Source organism: Sciurus vulgaris (genome assembly GCF_902686455.1).
Source record: "Sciurus vulgaris genome assembly, chromosome: 12".
NCBI lineage: Eukaryota > Metazoa > Chordata > Mammalia > Rodentia > Sciuridae > Sciurus > Sciurus vulgaris.
In genome coordinates this window covers 43,395,515-43,416,814 of record NC_136473.1, presented here as the reverse complement: position 1 = coordinate 43,416,814, position 21,300 = coordinate 43,395,515, and the positions used below count along the sequence as shown (strand labels likewise).

Genomic DNA, 21,300 nt, shown 5'->3' with positions numbered 1-21,300 from the left:
ACGAAGTAAAAGGTACCAAATGTAGTATTTCAGTTTGTGTAAATCCTAAAATCAAACTTTATATAGATGGTGCTTTTCCACTGGTTTTTACTTTTTAACTGTGTCCTCCCAGGTGCAAAATGGGAAGCTCATTCCTTTCTCACCTACTGTGAACACATCTGTGTCCACCGTGGCCTCCACTGTCACTCCCATGTATGCAGGGGATCTTCGGACAAAGCCACCTGTTGATGACAGTGCAGATGCCTCTGACTATAAGTTTCCTTCTCCAATAGAAAATTCAGACTCTCCAGTTAAAAGCATTCTGAAATCACAAGCCTGGCAGCCTTTGGCAGAGGGTAGTGGAAGCAAAGGAATGTTGAGAGAATTTGGAGATACAGAGAGCAAGAGAGCTTTGGCTGGAGATAATGGTGTTAAGAAGCATGGGTCCTATGAGGAAGCAGAGCTATCCTACCCTATCACTGGCAGAGTCAGGGAAGGGGATGGCCAGAAGGACTCTAAATACACTGTTCCAAGGAAAGGAAGTCTGGAACTAGCTAACCCTCATATCGCTCATCTTGGTGAAGAACCGAAGGAATTTTCCACTGCTAAAAGCAGTGCACAAGGAAACCTGGACTTGAAAGACAGGCAGCCCTTTGAAGAGAAGGTGGACGTGGAGAATGTCACGAAAAGGAAGTTTTCACTCAGAGGTAAATTACTATCGCTCCTCCGGTTTTTGAAAACAACAGGGTTTTTAGTTTCTGCTTGATTTGTTGCATGTATTTGTGATCCTTTTAACTAAATTATAAAGGTAGTTTGTAACTAGTATGGATCAAAAGTTCAGTGTGAATCCTATTCTCTCCTCAGACCTCTCTTCCCCTGGAATCCAACGTGGTCAGTGGAGTGATCCATTTTTGTTTCCGCAATAAAAATGACTAAAACCTTCTCACACCTTAACTTACCTGGTAACTGGTGTCATTGACTTACACAGCAGTCTTCTGAGATGCTTAGCTTTCTTGACCCCTGTTATAAGGTTGATGGTCCAAAAGGTCCAGGGCTGGGTAAGCACAGGAAATAGGACTTGAACTTGGCTCTCATTTCTAGACGCTTTCTTTCTACACTCCTGTTTTGCAGGCTAGTAAGCTATACTTCATGGGACTCTAATCCTCTTTCTATGTTTGCATACAATGATACTGTGTACGTAAGGGCTTGGGCTTGCAAGTACAGCACATTTGAAATGTAAAAGTATTGTTTTGGAGAAACAGAAACATTCCACAGTATAGAATGAAAACTTGCATCCTGAGTCTTGTGCATAGAAGACAGATGGATGGTCACAAAGCAATTGGCTGTGCAGAGCAATCCACTAGGAAGTTTGGGTTTCTCACGGCGTATAGCTGCAGATTTGCATAAATCCAAGTGTACTGGGTGACTCGCCATGTGCCCACGGATTGAACTCCAGGGCTGAACTGCTGGGAGGTGAATAGCTGGAAGAATGTTTGCTGGAGGAGTAATGCTGATGTTGCTCCTTTTCCTCCCAGCCTCAGAGTTCAGGGAGCCCACTTCTGAGCAGACAGGGACAGCTGCTGGGAAAACTGTTGTTCAAACAGCGACTCCAGGGTCCTGGAAGCAGGAAGACTCTTCAGAACAACTACAGGAGAAGTACTATAAGAATCCATGCATCATGTTTGCTGCGGGAGAGACCAAAGTGCCAACAGAGGAGGGCATCCTTGATTCACCTAGCAAAACCATGTCAATTAAAGAAAGGTAATAAGAGCTAATGACTGGAAAGTTATTCTGTGGGGAAGGAGCTGACAACTGCTTATAGAAAAAGACTGGGTAATGAACCAAGAGATGAAGTCAAGAATTCAACTACATGTGAGAATGTGCTGTGATATTAGGTGATTCTTTGAAAATCAAGATTTTAAATCAATGATTCTAGAAAATCAAGATATTTGAGAGTGAATTGCCTTTGCCCCAGCGCCTGGGTTATCAATACTGAAACCCAGTTCCAGACTCCAATGAAGAAACAAACAGAAAAGGTTTTTTATTGCTTTATTTGTTTGCAGTACCCATTTCTTTTATTTTATGTTAAATTCTTGGATTATCTAGTGATGGGAATTGAGTTCTTGGCTCTTTCTCTTCCAGAGTTACATGGTTTGAACCAAACACGCAAACCACTTCTGATTGTAAAATAATTACAGAGGGAATGAAGATAAAATAGTACATAGGATCTATAGCTTTGGAATTAGACTCTAACTTTTCATTATTTTATGGAAAGTAAGATGAATGACTTTTCTTAACAGCATGTATTTAGAATCCCTATTCCCCAATAAATCCCACGCTCAGGATCAAATCAAAGGTCTTGTGCAAACTGCAAATGTTCTACCACTGAGCTACACCCCCAGCCCTAGAAATTTTATACCAGGTAATAGCTATGAACAGATTATATTTGAGAATCAGATAACACTGTAGCCTCATTTTATTCAAAAGACTGATGTAGGATTGAGAAAGTATAAACAGGACATATAAAAAGAATAGAAACTAAATTATTTTTAGGTTGTATTTTCCTTGTTAGCCTTTAGCCACAGTTGAGTTAAGCTGTAAAAAGGGGGATAAATGCAATAGTGATAGGAAAACTGGATTAGAAAAAGCTACATCAACTTCCCAGTATAACTAGCAAAGCTGTTTCCACTGCCTGTTCCTGTGATTCTGTTCTTCTGGACCCTTCCTTGGTACCACCACCAAATGGAAGTTCTCTGGCTTTGTTAAGCACTGGTCACTTTTATTTTTCTAGATATCTCTCAAGATGCCCAAGATTATATGTCTAACCACAATGAAAATTCTGTTTTTCAGGATAAGCTTTTTGAACATTATTCATCAAATTTTTAAATGGATGGAGACTTTTTCAACTGACAAAATTAATAAGATTTTAAATCTGATTGACTTTCACCCTTACTTATTTAAAAATGCACAATAAATAAGTTCTGGTAGGCTGATGGGGAGAGGAGGAAGGTGCTGAAGGGGTTAATTAATAAGAAGAATATTGTCTCGAATGAGGGGCACAGTTTGGCTCATCTTGGCATCTTTATAAAAACCAGACTAGCTGGGCACAGTAGCACATGCCTGTAATCTCAGCAAGTCAGGAGGCTGAAGCAGGAGGATTGTAATTTAAAAGCCAGCCTAAGCAACTTAGAGAGACCCTGTCTCTAAATAAAATATAAAGGAAGGCCTGGGGATATTTCTTACTAGTTAAGCACCCCTGGGTTCAATCCCCCATACCAAAAATAAAAAAATAAAAAAATAAAAAAAACAAGCTACACATTTGATCCCAGAAATTCAAATTCAAGTATTATTAAGGACTAGTCAGGTGAAGAGGAAGAGATATCATTTAAGGGACACAGTGATAAATATCATATTCTGATATTTTATGGATCAGAAAATATTTGTTGGGTAAAATTCCAGTAGCAAATGCTAAGATCATGCCCTCTTCTTTCAAAGACTTTTAAAGGAGACGCCTCCTCTTCAGGTATCTTCTCTCCGTTGGGATGTAGGACTTTGGATGAGGAAGTTTTGTGTCTATCCACTGTGCAATAATATTTCTTGATTTACTTATCTTTCTTTTTTTAAGCAAATTTGAGTTTATCTCTATTTTTCTGATACAGTTTTAATCCTAATGTAAACTTCTCATTTTTAAAACTGCAAAGTACTACAAAGGTGCAGCTTCTGAGTCCTGGCTTTGTGGACATCTGAGAAGTTCAAGGGTAACTGTAAGCTTTCTGTGAATGTACATGCTGTGTACCACCTGCTGACTACTAGGAAGCCTAATTTATCATAGTCCTGAAGAGATTCCTGACCCCAGTCAGTTCAGAATCCTGAGAGTAGAAATGCTTTAAAAATATTCAGTTATTCAGTTTAATGGTTAAAAATATATATTTTTTAAAAGGATGAGGAGGATTGAGGATATAGCTCAGTGGTAGAGCACCCTAGCATGAGCAAGACCCTGAATTCAATCCCCAAGACTCCACCAAAATAAAAAAAAAAAAAAAAAGACCACCTTATTTAGCAGCTATGCTTGTAGTGAATTATGCTAAAGAAAATATATTGGCAGAGATCATTTCCCCCTTACCCTCGACAGTACTTTTATTTGTTCTTTGTTGGAAATAACCACATAGCATATCTTTATAATCCATCCATGATAACTGCCCTCCAGGTAGGTCTCTAATTCTTGCCTTTTGTTAAAGTGAAATGATGAAGTTTGACCTGTTTCAAATAAGAATGTCATTCATGTGTCTATTGGGGCTTTACTCTTTTTTCTTAGAGTGATATATGAAACCACAGGACTTTTAAAACTTATTCCAGCTCCTCCCAGCTGCCTCATCATGCAAAAGGAAGGATTTAATCCCAGTAGTCTCTAGGACCATGGTAGTGAGGGGACTGATCCTAGGGACTGGTCTCACCCCCCTGGTACCTCTGGAAAACTTGTCTCCTGTTCAGTTAGGTGTTATAGCAGCTGAGTTTGTTTGTTCTAACTAGGAGAATATATGACAAGGGAACAGAAATTCTAGCCAGAAAGACTTCACCCTCCATGTTAATATTCTCAATTCACATGTTCTTTACATGTCTTGCTAAAAACTTCACTTTCATTTTCAAATGTGAAATTCTAAGAAATAGAGTGTGGAATTTGCAGATTTCCATTACCATGTCTTCTAAGTCTCTGCATCTTGAGGTGTGCAGTTTTATCTTCCTAAACCTCTTGGCACTGGCCTCCTTCCTATTGGGGACTTGACTCTGGAGTTCTCTACAGGAGTGTCACCAAGTATCCTGTGCTTCCCTTGGCATTTCGCTTGAGGTGTCTCATTTTGTGCTAAAAAGGAAGCAGTATTATCCCCATCTTGTAGATGAAAAGTGTAGAAACTAAGAAATTATAGAAAATCCTCCATATGCTACCGTTTTAGAATGTTTTGATGCTCACAGAAACATCTCCAAGTTCCTCTCCTCTTTCTGACATCTAGAATGTCAAGTTTGAAACATAATCTGCAAAAACAGAATGCAATCTACAATCTACTTTCTTCCATTGGGTCAGTAAAAATCACCACTTTATAACTGTCCAAATGATTTGAGTTTAAATTGTCCATGTTTTAGGAACTTCTTTGAAAAGTACTGTGAGCCACATAATTCTGTTTCTTAGGTTTAAAACTTTTGGCACCTCTTAAGAAGCACATTGGGCCTCTAGAAATATTTCTACAATTTCTGAAACTGCTGCATCGGGGCTCTCATACTGAGGGGTATTGGGTAGAGGGAGATGACAGAGAAGCGGGGAAAAGACCCGTCCACTACCTGAAGAAATCAGTAAAGCGTAAGGACTTAGTGAATTCCGGTAAAGGTTGAAGGAGCTGCCCACGCCTATCCCCACCCTCAGAGGGCCAGCTGGGGTCCCCTGAGTTATCTGCATATCCCTCCGCCACCTTTCTACACCCCACTCAGCCAGCGGTATGTTGGTGTCTCCCAGGCAAACTCCAGATTCTGACCACCAGAGGCCCCCAGATTGATGTGAGTGAGAATAGGGACAGATAGAGGTGTGATTTGCCTCTGCCCCCTCCTTCTCTCTTCTTTAATTTATCCTTGTTTTAGTCTATTTTCTGTAGCTATATAAAGGAAAAAGGTTCTGGAGACTGGACGTCCATCCAAGACCTGGGTGCCCCGGCAAGGGCCTCACACAACATGGAGGAAGTTGGAAGGGGAGACAGGGCTGTGTGGAAGAGGCAAAGCACTAGGGGCAGCCCTGCTTTGTAGCCACCCACTCTTAGGGTAACTAATCCAGTCACAAGAGAGGATACACTCACTCCAAGGAGAAAGACATTAATCTCTCTTGAGATCTAATTTCCCCTTAAAGGCCTCACCTCCCAATACTGCCACAGTGGCAACCAAATTACAGAGTTTCAGAAGGGGCATCCCTATTCAAACAGTAGCAGTTTTTTCTTTAAAAAGACATCAGGGACTGGGAGTGCAGCTCAGTGGTAGAACTCCCGCTTAGCATTCCCACAGCCCTGGGTTCAGTCCCAGCATTAAGTAAATAAATGAAAAATAAAAGACATTATTAGGTAACTCTGCCGACCTGCATACTAGCCAAGATCAAGATCTAGTATAAGTAACTCATCAGTGCTTTTGAGCTCTATCTGACATCTGTTGGGTGCCTCTGTTTCTCTGAAATGAGGGGAAATTTCTAAAGAGAAAAAAACACACACACACGCACACACACACACCATATTAGGGGCACATGTTTGCTTGCCCCATATTTGACCCAGTCCTTACTGTTATGAGCCTGAAAAACTTGTTCTAACCAAGCAGGACTCACAAGCCAGAATTCCCTACTGAAAAAGTGTGGGCTGCGGCAAAAGGAGTAGACATTTCCCCAGGCAGCCTGGCAAGCACATGTCATATTGGCCCCAGGCCAGGCCTTGGGGTTAATAGGCTAATGCAGTGCCACTCACTGGGTCCACAGCCTCATACTAAGCAGATGCCCAGGCTCTCAACATCTCCCAGCCTTGCAAATAGCGCTTGGACTTGGCAGATGTTAAAAGCACTGACAGTTGTTTGAATTGTACAGGGAGGAATTTATGTCATGTGTAGACCCAGACGTTCAGCCTTCTCTAGTACCGGGCCCGTCTGCAGTGAGTTGGAGGGCTGGGAGATTGCAGGGGGAGAGAACACATTTGGAAAGATCCCCCGCCCTCCTCAGCTTGTTGAACACCAAGTAGGAAATCTAAAGGGACAGGAATAATGTGTTTAACTTACAGTGTGTGTCGTTTTGAAGTTATTCATCATTTGTACTCTGTTGGCTAGGGCTGAGTCCAAGTACCATGTGGGCTCCATTGAAGCACAGTTTCTTCCATATTATTTTGGTTACTCTGTAGTCTTTGGAAGTCCCTGATGATGACCTTGCCAGCACATCTAGAAGCAAAATTTCAGGGTTTTGGAATGGAGGAATTCTTTGAAGGCCATCATGGGAAGGGTGGGGAGAATATTACAAGAGAGCCAGAATACTGTGCTGTTCCTGAAAGAGTAAAGCAAACTGTCTCTGCTCAGCTGATGCACTAATGGAGTGAAGCAAGCTGTACATCAGGGGACAGGGTTTGGAATCACACCTCCTGTCCCACTAAGGCACGGTGAGACCTCATTCCACAAAGCCTTTGTCCCATGTGTGCAGATGTTCCCTATCTGTCAAGGCAGGAATAACAATATTCAATTTCTTAGAGATTCTTGCACAGATCAGCAGAGTATATGGTGGACTATAAAGTCATTCCAGATTCCACAATCTGCTTTTGTCCAATCAGTTCCAAACTCCTCAAACCAGCCACCAGGGAAACCACAGAGTTATTTAGGTGGTGTTGTCATTGCTTCAAGTATTTGGCAGCTTCATTTCGAGAAGGTCCTCAAAAACCACACCCTATTATTTTTAAGAACCTCAGTTCATGAGGATGAATTTGATGATTTTTAATTCTCTTAAATCATTTGGAATCCAACGTGATTAAGAAGGTGGATGGTAAAGATGAATCATTACTGGTCTGAGTCAAAGGCAGAGTAAGAGACAGAAGCTAGTTCTGAGACCAATTTGAAGGAAAATATCAATGACAAATGTTTCCTTCACAAGAGGGTGAGTTAGAAGTACTTCTTAATGTGGTTATTAAAGTACTGACATTCTGACTTTTTGAGTCTCATTTATTGATGCTTTGAGACCTCTGAAACTCTAGTGCAGAATGCAGATATTAATTATTTCTTTCAGTGATTTGAATTTGTGAGATTCTGTTTCCATACTAGAATAAAACTGACTCATTCAAAATAATTGGAAAAGAGATAAATTTTAGTCATCATCAAGTAGGAAATGCAGATTAAAACAGTTAAGGGTATTTAGATATTGGGTTCAAGTTCATGAACTTGCCCTTGCAGCATGCAGAATGCTCCCAACATTGTAGAATCTAAGACTAAATGGGTATGTGAGCTACATGGGATCTGCCTCTGATAAGGCAACATTATACCTGTTTTATAGAATGAGTACTTGGGATCTTATCTGCTGCCACAAGCAGACACAAAGAAATAAAGGGGAAGACAAGAAAAACAGAGGAAGAGATTGAGGAAGTCCATTAGTCCAAAATTTGAGCTCCTTTTTCTTTTTGGGCAGTTCTTTTCTTCATGTTTTTACTTTCCATTATTTGACTGAATGAATAGAAAGTATAAAGTATGATTTTGGACAAACTTTAAGATATAAATGGGTTTTTATTTTTTGGTGCTGGCAATTGAACCCAAGGCCTCGTGCATGCTAGCAGCACACATTCCATCACTGAGCTACAGACCCAGCTGTGAATTCTTGGTTAAGTGACACTAAATGTGTTTTCTTATTTGCTAACAAAACACAGCATAGAATATATTTCATCCTGTTTCCAACTCAAGATATTTTACAGAATCAGGGAAGTTAGCAGCAGAAGGACCCTTAAACATCTTCTTGTCCAGTTCCTGATAAGACAAATCAGGATAGGAACCAACATCCTCAAATGGACATAATAGACTAGAGCTATGTGCTGCTTAACTGTGCACTGTTTATGTGTTGTGCCCACAGGGCTGGGCCCAGAGAAACAGAGGTCTGGTCTTTTTTTTTTTTTTGGTTCCCCTCCCTTAATTTTAAATTGTTTTAGCATCAGCTCCAATAAATTTAATGATCACCGCCTTTTTGCCTTTTATCTGCTCATGTTTGTGCAACTTAGCTGACTAAGACTAATTCAGTTATTTTAATACAGTTAGCTGAAACACCCTCATGTTCATGAATGTAACTTTTCCTACATTACAATATCTAAGCTGCTTTTATGGCAAGTCACATCATAGTGAGCTAAAGTAGGTCAGATAACGATCTCAGTTAATTAGATTCTTTTTTTGTATATGTCTTTCCCTTGAGAAAAGTTGCAGTAATAATATTTTTAATGGGTTTGTAAAAAATAGTTTTTGTATTAAGATGCATCAGAAAAAAACAACTTCATTTGGAGGAAAAGAACAGGGCTTAGAATACAGGAAGAGAAACATTATGTCATAATTTATCTTTGAAATGCATGATATTAAGATATTTTTGGTGAATTGTATCTTTATGTTTTAATCATGTTTCTGCAACATTTTTTTGCAAAGAACTAGTTTTCCTGCTTTAGTGTTATTTCATCATGTAACCAGAAGGGGTCACTAGAAGACATTTTTTTTCTAGGGACCGTGACTTTTTTTGAATCTCTTTCTTGCTTTCAGCCCAAGGGCAAGGAAAAAGCAGAGATACTCCTTAACTGAAATGATGGTGCATCTTTAATCTGGCAAGTCAGATTCTTTTTCAACCAACTGTAAAATCTTTGGGACCATCTTGGAAAAAGGACTTTCCTAAGCTTTAAGAGTTTGGTGATGAATTCTTCTGGGTTGGCATGTTTTCCTCCTAGATTGGCACTGTTGAAGAAGAGTGGCGAGGAAGACTGGAAGAGCAGACTTAACAGAAAGCAGGAGTATGGCAAAGCATCTGCCAGTGACAGCCTGCACATCCAAGAAGTGGAACAGTCTCTTAAGAAGAAGGTAAGGCTTCCACGTTAGGAGAACGCATCCCCACTAACATCATGCTTGCAAGTGCGTCAGGTGGACCAGCATGTGAAGCTGCACTCATAATGCTCTGTGGAACATTAGTGCTTTCTCGCCGTTAGGGTCCACGCTCCGTCTGTCACAAAGCTGCTAAAATGGAACAAAAGGTCGAGCCTTGAGATGTTATAGAATCAGTAACAGCACCACACATAATACCTCAGCAGGCAAGTGCCTGAGTTTTAAATATGTACACAGTTAAAACCTTAAATGAAGTCTGGCTTTAGAATGTGATTAAGGCTTTCCAATGAAAAACTTTAATTCACCACTAACAGCTTGTAAGTTGCATATAAAAATACGGACTTGAATTTCCCATGCAGAGATTTAAGACCTAAGTATAAAAAAATAAAGACATAATTGTGGCCTGCAAGTACATTCTTCATAATTTTAAAACTGTTTCATGATGAGGAGGTTTGCCTTTTATTGAGAATGTACAGCAATATATGTTACGAGTTTAAATAAAATCAAGTCATACATGGTGATCCATACCAGAAGCATTTCATATGCTAGAATATTGCTGGATTGTTAAATTAGAAATGTAATGATGACCAGCCTATGACCTCAGGCTTTCAAAGCCGTTGGTGACTTCTCTGTGTGCTGGCTCCAAAGAAAATGATGCAGCTGAGTCACACCCACTGGCTGATTTCCAAGATTTAAAGGCTTCAAATAGAAAAGAAAAGAAAAACAATGTTCCACTTAGTCACTCACTTGAACCTCTTCTAACTCTAAAACAAGCATCTTTAGCTGGTGCAATGGCCTTTTGTCCCAAGCTACTCAGGAGATGAAGGCCAGAGGATCACAAGTCCAAGAGTTTAAGGCCAGCCTGGGCAACAAAGAGAGACCCCATCTTAAAAATAAAATATGTGGAAAAGAAAAAAGTGTGACTTGACCTTTATGCATTAAGAAACTTACATAAAAATGAGAACACCCAGAACATTGAGTTAGGAGCTCTGACACTATTTTATATGTTACTTCTTTTTTCTTTGTTTGTTGTTTTTGTTTCTATTTTTTTGTACTGAGGATTGAACTCAGAAGGGCTCTACCACTGGATTATGTCCCTAACCCTATTTATTTTTTGTTTTGAGGCAGTGTCTTGCTAAGTTGCCAAGGCTGGCCTCAAACTGGGCTTATAGGCATGCACCATTGCACCTGGGTTATGTACAGTACTTCTGTGTCTACATAGGTAACATTGTAGTGGATACTTGAATTCTTTTTTTTAACACATTCAGCTAATGTCTGAAGTTGTTTAATTCTCAGCCATATGTGAAGTTCTCAAGTATAACTGGATGCTAAAAAGTATTTTGAGTTCTCTAGCTTGAGACATACATAGTGTTAAGGATAATAATCAAAGACATTTAATTTTCAACTACTTGTAAAGTTCTCACTATAATTAACTAGATTAAAAAGCATACATGTGAAATCTAGATTTCAAGGTAAAAGAAAACTGGATCCCTCAAATAATGTGTCCCCAGGGCCTACAAACTTTATTTTTTTAAAAATCTTGGGCCCTGCTGTGTAGCTCAGTGATAAAGCCCTTGACTACCATGCACAAGGCCCTGGGTTCAATTCTTAGCACCACAAAAACAAAGAACCTTTAAATCGTTGGTTTAAAAATAACACACACCTATAATCCCCAACAACTTGAGAGGCTGAGACAGAATGATGGCAAGTTTGAGGGCAACCTTAGAAACTTGGCAAGACCCTCAAGCAACTTTGCAAGACCCTGTCTCAAAATAAAAAATAAAAATGAATGGGAAAGGGGATGTAGTTCAGTAGCAAAGCAGCCCTGGTTTCAACTGCCAGTACTAAAATAAAATAAAACAGCTACATAAGAGGATGAGGCAAGGAGGATTGCAAGTTGTATCCTGTGCTCTGAGCTCAATACCCAGTACCATAAAAAATAAAAACCAAAAACTTCAGGATCAACCTCATTAGAAAAGCTGCCAACTAATATGTAATAGCACCAAGCAGTGTCTGATATCTTGTTCATCACTTTAAAAGATGCATGGAGTTCCTAACTCTTCACTAGCTGACTATCCCCTATAGCCAGGTAAAAATCGAAATGAAGCTAAGAAGCAAAAGGTGAGATAGATCCCCTGTGGATGGTGAAGTGTGCTACTACCCACTTAGGAGAGTGAGTATGACCTTAGGCAGTAAACGCTGGAAGGGTGTGGGGAGAGGATGAGCCTGAACTGTCCAGACATATAGCCAAGATAGCAAGGAGGCACAACATGCCAGGTTATCCTGGGGGTGGAAAACCCAGTGACACAAAGCACTGGAACTCTAAGTGTGACTTGAGCTTGAGTGTGACATGCTGCTTCCATGCTCACGGGTGCCACTGATTCTGTAGCCACAGGGAACTTACTATTCTTACTCCTTCTCAGTGGCCTACTTCACTTTGGCCCGAGACAATAAGCTCTTTGAAGTTAAAAGAAGTCAATCTATTTTAGGCATTTGCTACTCTCATTGGGAAATCTCAAGTTCCGTTGAGGTCAGGTCATTTTCAGGTGGCCTCTGACAGCCTCTTGGTTCATTTCATCCCAAGGGCTGGCCGTGCATTTCAAGCACACCTTTACAGCACACAGATGTGGTAGTCCAGGTGCCTTAGACTTTGGCTGTCATGAGACACCCCGCACACAGCTGAGGAGTGCTTGAGAAGTGGCCACTGCTTGCCTGTCTAAATATGCCCCTGGAGAAAGAAAGACATGGTTAATATGCACATGAAGATGGGGTCTTGCATGGAGTAGATCCAGACTCACCCATGGAGAGCTATTCAGCAGAGTAGCTAAAGTTTGGTAACTTTGGTAAAGTTTCCACCACCCAGGGTAGAAAGGAACTGGTCTTATGGTCAGCTCATCACTTACTTCCCAACTTCTGAATTCATCAACTAGTGTGTATCATGATTAGCAAACATTTTATAGCTCGTCATCCTGCGTGCAATGAGTGTAGACCCCTGAGTTGCAGCTGTGGGGAAGTAGAAGGAGCAGGACTGAGAGTGAGGACTCTGTATGTCACTCCGTTGCTCCTGTGAAAATCCATGACACAGGGAGGTCCAAGAAAAATATCATGGGAGCCACACAGGTAACCTAAATGTTTAAAAGACAAAATAGAAAAGGATGCCCGGATAATCCATAATTGTTTTGTTTCTACCAAAGGGATTGCCCCAAAAGAAATTGAGGCATCTCAATTTGAGGTCCTCTATAAATCATCCTGTTTCGGTCCATGAATAGAAGAGCTTTGGAGGAACTAGAAATTTTCCTTTTTGTTCTGAGATTTTGGTCTTCTCAGAGAACATGGAACTAAGAAACAGGTCCTTACTTTCTACTTTCCCCCCCCAAAATCAGGATTCATGACTTGGAGGTTTAATAGATTAGTTATTTACCAAGCTAGCTCTGTCATCTCCTGCAAAAAATCATCCAGGTTCCTGGTTTCTCTACCTCTCTCCCTTGCCACCCTTCTTTTTCTTTCTCCTGTACTTGGTTTAGTCTAGGTCAGTGCGAACCTGACTTAAATACTTTTACTTCTGGTAGCATATAATTAGTTCTACTGATAGTAAAACCATTTGGTTTGTAGACTTGGCCAGGTTCACCCTGAATGGAATGTGTGCACTTGAGCATGGATTGTGTCCAGTTTCCTCCAAGAGTAACTCATTCCATCAGAGAGACAGAAAAAAAAAAAAAAAAAGAACCGAGACAAAGTCGTAAAGAAGTGATTTGGCAGTCTATTACAGCTAAATTACAGTTCTTTATTTTCACCCAGTAATTATTTTAAGTTCCAAACCCATTTCAGTCTATTCAACATTACAACATACGTGTGATGCCCATGTCCTCTTGTTAAGATAATCATCCAGTGTATAAGACCTTTTTCAGAGATTTAAAAAACCTTTATAGAATTGGATATTGAAAACCTGCATCTATTTCTGAGTCCCAGATACAGACTGGTACTATGATATCTCCAAAAGAAGCCCCTGAAAATTCAAGGAAAGTAAATCCGTTGTTACATTCATATTCTAATAGCCTGCTGTCATCAAAATTCCAAACCACAATTGTCAGTTCAAAGAGGAAGGTTGAGAGAAAGAGCAAGGCCCTAAATTAAAGGCTGTCCCATCCTGCCCTCGGGGAATGAGTTCACTTGATGTTTATGCCACTGGATTGTGAGCATGTGCATGCTTCTAATTGAACCAGGGCACAGAATACTTGAAAAATGATGGCGAGACCCTAACTAGACTCTTCTCTTCCAATCCTCTGCAATGTCTCCTGTTTGTTTTAACCTGTAGGAAGAAGGAGGATTTACAGATGATAATGCCATTTCTAATCTGCTTTGGGTAAGCCTGACTCTAACACAGGTGTCCTGTAACTGAACTCAGTGGGTTCGTCCCTTGGTGAGTGCAAAGCCAGTAGTGCAAAGCACAACCAGGAGATAAAAGAATAAGGAAAGGTTTATTATTCGCAGCCATTATGAAGGGTACTGGAGGGAATTCTCAAAGCAGTGCCTCTCCCAACAAAGAAACCAAGGGGCTTTTACTGGGGAAATGCACCTATATTCATGTAAGAAAGGCTGGTTATCACTTGTAGAGTTGGGCACATTCCTGAGCATGCTCAATTTGAAATCTTGCATCATCGTGTGTTCAAAAAAAGATGGACAAGGATGCCTCTGGGCAGGGAATGTGGTATTATAATGAGCTAAGTTTACTCTAGGTGGTCTAAAAAGAGGGAGTCAGAGTGACTCAGCCACTTTGGTTTCTTAGAAGTTTCTCTGGAGGCCTCATCTCTAAACAAAAGGAAACAACTCTGAAGGGGCGCGAAGTGTAATTAAAGGGGCAGTAGCTTCAAGCACTGTGTGCTTGGGAATTGCTCCTAAAATTACCTGCCCACTTCTGGGGTTGTAGCTCAGTGGTAGAGTGTTTGCCTAGCACATGTGAGGCACTGGGTTTGATCCTCAGCACCACATAAAAAATAAATAAAATAAAAGTATCATGTCCATCTACAACTAAAAAATATATATTTTTAAAAATTACCTGCCCAATGCCTAATACTTCCTCTAGAAGGAGGCCAGGGTTATACCTCCCTGCATGCCTTCCTGTCTGTCCTGTTTGTTTTTAATATCTCCAGGCAAGATGCAGCCTTTATCCAGCATGGAAAAATGATCATGTGTTCTTAAATTATTTTTTAATCACGTAATTGAAATATGTAAAAGAGAGTGATTTTTTGAGTTAAATGTTAAAACCGTCAAAGAAAATCCTGGTTCCCTCTCTGTAACTGAATTTCTTATATAAATTGCAGTTAATCCTCCCATTAACTCCTTCAGTTACTGCTTAAAACTGACTCAGGTATTTGCACTCTGTGCTTGTGAGGATTTATTTTAGCATCCCATTCAAGAAAGGGCCCTCTTGAAAGAACTGAAATTGCAATGAGTAAATTAACTTTCTGTTAGAAAATCCATTGTTTTTTGTCTCTCCCCCCCAACCCTCCTCCCTCCCTTCCCTGCTCTGAGAAATCTTCTCTTTTCACCTCTAATCCTCTTGCTTTGCTCTATAGGAACCTGTATATGCTTCTACTTATTCTCCTGCTATACCTGCTGCCCATAAATACCTGTCTTTTGTATCTATTAATCAGGTGAGGAAATGCTACTCATGTTAAGCCTCATTGCAATTTCTGAGCTATAGGGAAGGACTTTTTGGTTTCAATTGGGGAAGTAACTCATTGGCTGCACTGTGTGTGTGTGTGTGTATCAGAGAGTTCTATGATTGTGTGTCTGTATGTGTCTGATAGTGTGCATTTAATCAGTTCCTATTATTTAGAGTTAGTCAACATGTTACAGAACTGGGGCCTTGGAAGAAACTGAGGCAATGCAAAGACCCTCCCTTCAAACCTCAGTTCTCTCAATCATGTCAGAAATATTTCAGACATGTCACTCAGAGTAACAGGAATGAGTTTATTGAAGGAATAGGAAAAGGGGGAAAGGGGACAGTCTCAAGGGAGAGAGTGCTTTCTGTCAGAGATGAGAAAGACAATGAAGAGAAGTTTCCAGAGAGTCCTACCCAGGTCCACTTCTTGACTTTTGACTGGCAGCAGGATGACATCAGACTTTTAAGTCCCCATGGCCATGACAACTCTAGATCACTGATCTAGGCCCATGCTGACTGGTTCCAACTGGATTCTTAACCATACAATCTTACAGACTTTATGGATAGGAGGAATTATCCTTATCTCTCAAAGTTTCAAGATATGGTCTGTGATAAGGGTCACAAAGTCTTCTCTTTCAGGATCACTTGGGTTCCTCTTATTAACATTGTTTTAGGCCCACATTTCTCCTGCAGATAACAGGTGGTTTGCTGAAGAATGTGACATATCCTGTCCACTTAGGTCAGGCAGGGCTGCAGGTGAATTGCTTCTTGGAAAAGAAATCATGTGGAGGTCAGCACAGTGGGCCCATTTTGTAGAGTTACTCTCTTAACCTCTTATTCCCACCATTCACACCTGTCTGTACCCTAACACACACACATAGCACCGTTAGCTCTGATTCTGACAGCATGAATTAACCTCACCATCATGAAACTGGTTGAAGGTGAAAATATCCCCTTTCAGTTTCCAAACTGTAAATCCTAAGTCAGGAGCCCGTGGCCTGCACAGGGCACTCATTGCCCCAGCTAGGTGAGGATGCTTCTTACTTAGCTTAGAAGGATAGGTGGATATGGTAGAGGCCATTCAGGTGTGGGACAGGGAGGAAGATACAGTGAGAAAGAGGCTGTCTGACATGAGCGGGTTACACTGGTCCTGTTAAAATGAGAAACTACAGACCCCGCTGCATCCTTCCCTCTATCCTCACCATATCTTGTCAGAACCCCACCCCAAAAGGGAGACCTGGCCAAGTTGAGTGATGTGTGATCATTTTTCAAGCTAAACATGTTAATACTTGTTTGTTATTCCCCTTCCCCATGGTGTCAGGATGACCGTGTTAAGTGGCCGCATCCATGTTTCCGTGACTCTCAGGTTCTCATCCCCCTCCATCGCGGGAACTCCCCTGGGACCCCTCCCTCCAGAGCTCAGTCTCATCGGAACTGGCCCTTTGTTACCTCTCAGGTTGCCTCTAACTAGCAGTTGCCTGATGGCACTGCTGCTTTGGGGACAGCAACTCTGGGATGAGAGACTAGGATTTCACCTGTGAAGTTGACCGAGAGGGACGTGTCTGGTGGGTCCTCCTGTCCTAGGCTTGCCTATCCACGGGCGGAAACGCCCCACTTCCTCTTCATGTACCTCCTCTGTTCTTTTCCCCAGAGTTAGAATTTCTCATTGTGAGAATCCAGGCCCCAGGTACCCAGCCAGCACCCACCCTAAAATAGGCAGAAAACTGGAGCAAACTTGCTGTTTCATCACTACTCAGGAAAATACATTTTTTCTTTTAAATAAATCAGTATTAAACTTCAAAGGTCAGTGATTGACATCTTTAAGCATGTGTGTGTGTGTGTGTGTGTGTGTGTGTGTAAATTCTATCTATATAAAAAGAGAGAAATTAGCTTTAGAGATGTTTAAGGCTCACAGCTAAATTGAGCAAGAAGTTCAAAGAATTCTCATATATCCCTGCCCTCTCACATGTGACCTCCTCCACCAACATCCCACACCCCTGTGATGCATTGTGACAGTCAATGAACCTCCACTGGCAAGTCACCAGAAGTCCCTCCTCCACGTTAGGGTTCATTCTTAGTGTACATTCCTTCAGTTTTGATAAATGTGTAATGACATGTGTCCACTATTGTAGTACCAAAGTATTTTCACCTCCTTTAAACTCCTCTATGCATTTACCTGTTCATCACTTTCATCCCCTTAAATTTTTTCAACCATTGGTCTTGACCGTCTCCATAGTTATGACTTTTCCATGATGTGGTAGCATTGGAATCATACCATGTAGCCCTCTCTTTGATTTGGTAATAGACCTTAGCAATTTTAAAGTTCCCGTATGTTTTTACATCGTTTAATAGCTCATTTTTTTTAGTTCTGAATAATATTCAGTTTACCCATTCACCTACTGAATGATATCTTGGTTGCTTCCAAGTCATGGCAGTTGTGGATAAAGCTGCTATAAAGATCCACTTATAGTTTTTGTTCAGACATAGGCTTCCAAGTCATTTGGGTATTAAGGAATATGATTACTGGATCATGTGTTTAGTTTTGTAAGAAACCGCCAAACTGTTTCCAAAGTGACTGTACCATTTTGCATTCTCACCAGCAATGAATGTTCATCTTATTCCCCCTTTTGCAAGGATTTGGTTTTGTCTGTGTTCTGTATTTTCACTATTCTAATGGATGTATAGCTATGTCTCCTTGTCTTAGATTATGGTAAGTCCTTGATGGCACATGGTATTGAGTGTATTTTCATATGCTTATTTTCTGTCCACCTAGCTTCTTTGGTGAAATATCTGTTCGGATGCTTTGCCCATTTGTTAATCTGGTTGTTCTATTTATACTGTTGAGTTTTAAGTATTCTTTGTATATTTTGGATCACAGTCAGATATGTTTTTTGCAAACACTTTTTCCCATTCTGTGGTTTGTCTTATTAGGACAGTATCTTTCTCTGAGGTAAAATTTTTAACTTTATGGAAATATGTCTTATCAATTATTTCCATCATAGATCATACATTTGGTATTATATCTAAAAAGTAATCGCCAAACCCAGGGTTACCTAGATTTTCTCCTATAGTTTCTAGGAATTTTATAGCTTTGCAATTTACCTTTGGACCTATGATCTATTCTAAGTTAATTTTTGTGAATGCTGTAAGGTCACCATCTTTCTCTCTCCCTCTCTCTCTCTCTCTCTCTCTCTCTCTCTCTCTCTCTCTCTCTCTCTCTCTCTCTCTCTCCCTCCCTCCCTCCCTCTCTCCCTCTCTCCCTCTCTCCCTCTCCCTCTCTCTCTCATTCTTTGTTTTGCATGTGAGTGTCCAAATATTCCATCAAAATTTATATAAAACACTTTCTTTTCTCCATTGCCTTTGTTTTTTGGTCAAATATTAGTTAACCATGTCTGCGGGTCTGTTTCTGGAATTTCGATCCTCTTCCCTTGATCCGGTTGTCTGGTCTTTTGCCAGTTCCATACTGTCTTGATTCTGTAGCTTCCTAATAAGTCTTCAAGTTGGGTAGTACAAGTACTCCAACTTTGTTCTTCTCATTCACTTTTTTGTTGACTATTTTGTGTCTTTTCCCTCTCCATATAAACTTTAGGGTAAGTTTGTCGATACCTACAAAATGTCTTGCTGGGATTTTGATTAGGATTACAGTGAATTTATAGATAGAGTTGAGAAGAATTGACATCTTGAAAAATTAGTCCTGTTCATGAACATGGAATATCTATCCATCCATATATTTTTAATTTTGGAGAAAAATAACATTTGCCAAAGGCAATTTAGGTTTTATTAATTCAAAATTTTTAAAATTAACTCTATATCTTTATTCCTTAGCAGTTTTCCAAAATAAGTATAAATGTTTTTATACCAGTTTTGTAGCAGTAGCTCATCAGTACCATCAGAGTACATATCTCTCCTTTTCTTTCCTCCAGCTGTGCTGGTGTCTTAATATTTAATGATACAGGGATTCAAAGAAGAAAATAGAGCATTAAACACTATACAACCTCTATCTAAAAAGACTGTCTCTGTGGCAGGCTTCAACATGCATTCTCTCCTTCCTCAAATGCCTCAAGGCTGCACCAGAACAAGATTTTGCTGTGTTCCAGTCCTTTTGTTCTAAGAGATGGTAGATGGTGACTAGATTGGATTATGACTCCTTTGAGGTCTGAGCATAGGACTTCGATCCTTTCTTCATCTTTTGTTCAGGCCACTTGAGGCTGCATAAAGTGACAATGGCCTGAGCTCTCCTCTTGAGGAGGCAAAGCTAGATTTCTTTAACAGTCCACAGATTTTGTCATTTGGACTTATTTCTATTACTGAACATCTGTTCTAACAGTTGCTTCCTGTAGATGATTTTACCTAGATGTAAGATAATTTAAAAGTCAGATCCTAAATTTTCCCTTCACAAAGCTTTCCAGTTGTGAAAGCATTTTACTCTTAAGTCTCCCCAATATCAATACTAAACTTAGTTCCACTCTTTCACTGTGTCACATCCCTTGTGTAGAACATTGTAAGTGAGAATTTCTGTGATTTATCAGTAGTCTAGAGACAGAAGAAAACACATGAGCAACAATGCGGTAACCTGAAAGCACTCTTACTGATCAGTCCTTTACATAATATCAAGCTGTATCCTAAGGTTCTATCCATGCCTACCTCTCCCATCCTCTCTCTCTCTGCCTCTCCTCACTACATTTATGAGACCTATTTGAAAGAATGGAGGATAGATGGGATAAGGCATCTCTGTCTTCTCTCTCATCTCTTTCTCTACTTTTCCTAAACATTTATCAGCTAACCCCAGGACATGACATAATACTTATCCAAGCAAGGAAAAAAAAACTTAGAAGAGAAAAGCAAAATAATAATAAACTTATAAACTAAAAATACAAAAAAGTAGATGGACAAAGATTCATCTTATATGTTTTCACATATTGAGTTCTATAATTTAATAGCAACTTATGACAAATTTTATTAGGTTCTTCAGGTAATACACAAACTGTATTCAGTGACTTCTATAGAACAACATGAAATCAGATGGCAGGAGTTGGGGGACCTAAAACCAACCCCACTAAATAAATAAAGTAAAAACTTCTAAGGAAACAAAAACTTCTATGTGTATTATTATCACTTAGAAGGAGTGAAAAATATTCCCTCTTGACTTAGATCTGGCAAACAAATGGAAGCTTCAGATTCTACTGTAGTTATATCATCCCAGGGCTTGGGTTCATCATATTCGTGAAGGAGTTTGTGGGGAATGAAATTGTTGGGTGGGAGATAACTCTTTTCTGAGTCATTAACCACACCCCGGGACCTCACCCTGGATTTTGGAGATGTTTTAGTGAGTTCACCACAGAACTAGTGATGCCGGGCCTTTGGAAGAGCCAACTTTCTTGGCACTTTATATATTTTTTTTGAAAATACTTTAAGTCAAGTATTGTATTCTCTGATTAAACTTCACTCCTGAAATTTCATTTTCAAAGAAAACTTTTTCTTGAATTTTATGAGGCCATCCTGGCAAGTCAACCTCATAGCTTATTTAATAAGGGTATGTGCTTCAAAGTATTTTTTGGAATTAGGGTCTTCTTGTTAATCATGTGTGGAAAGTTAAGGAAAAGAGGTTTTTGTTTGTTTGTTTTGTTTAATTTTTGGTGACTTTTTATACTGGTGAAATGTAAAACTTAAAGAGAAGTTTCCATAGTAAACAGGTCACTCTCTTCAACAGACCCACCAAATGCCCTCTCTCCATTCCTCCCTGTCCCTTCTTCCCTGTACCTCTCTCCCCTCCCCCATCTCACATACGTGTGTGTGCGTGCGTGTGTGTGTGTGTGTGTGTGTGTGTGTATTTTTTCCCCTTCCCAAACCACGTGTGAGTAATTTGGAGATACCATGCTCCTCCTGCTACTTCAGTATGTATTTCCCAAAGTCAAAGATATTTTCTCCCATAGCCACAATACAGTGACACGGTGGTCAAGAAGAGGAATTTAACATTTAGATGATGTTTATCTAATCTACATCCATGTTCAAGTTGTGTCAATTCCCCCATCAATAATATCCTT

The 21,300-nt window shown here is 40.1% G+C and overlaps 1 protein-coding gene across 16 annotated transcripts in view; it reads left to right on the top strand.

Annotated features, from left to right (window-relative positions):
* The window catches only part of SVIL (supervillin), a 226,051-nt gene that overhangs the window by 166,248 nt on the left and 38,503 nt on the right, over nucleotides 1-21,300 (top strand). For 11 of the 16 annotated variants that reach the window (XM_079105799.1, XM_079105791.1, XM_079105793.1 and 8 more), the window contains 5 exons: nucleotides 113-686; nucleotides 1,515-1,740; nucleotides 9,441-9,570; nucleotides 13,907-13,954; nucleotides 15,168-15,245. In XM_079105799.1, the coding sequence (XP_078961925.1) occupies nucleotides 113-686; nucleotides 1,515-1,740; nucleotides 9,441-9,570; nucleotides 13,907-13,954; nucleotides 15,168-15,245 (1,056 nt within the window). The remainder of the gene's footprint in view (nucleotides 1-112; nucleotides 687-1,514; nucleotides 1,741-9,440; nucleotides 9,571-13,906; nucleotides 13,955-15,167; nucleotides 15,246-21,300) is intronic. The other 5 variants (XM_079105796.1, XM_079105792.1, XM_079105805.1 and 2 more) reach the window with 2 other exon arrangements.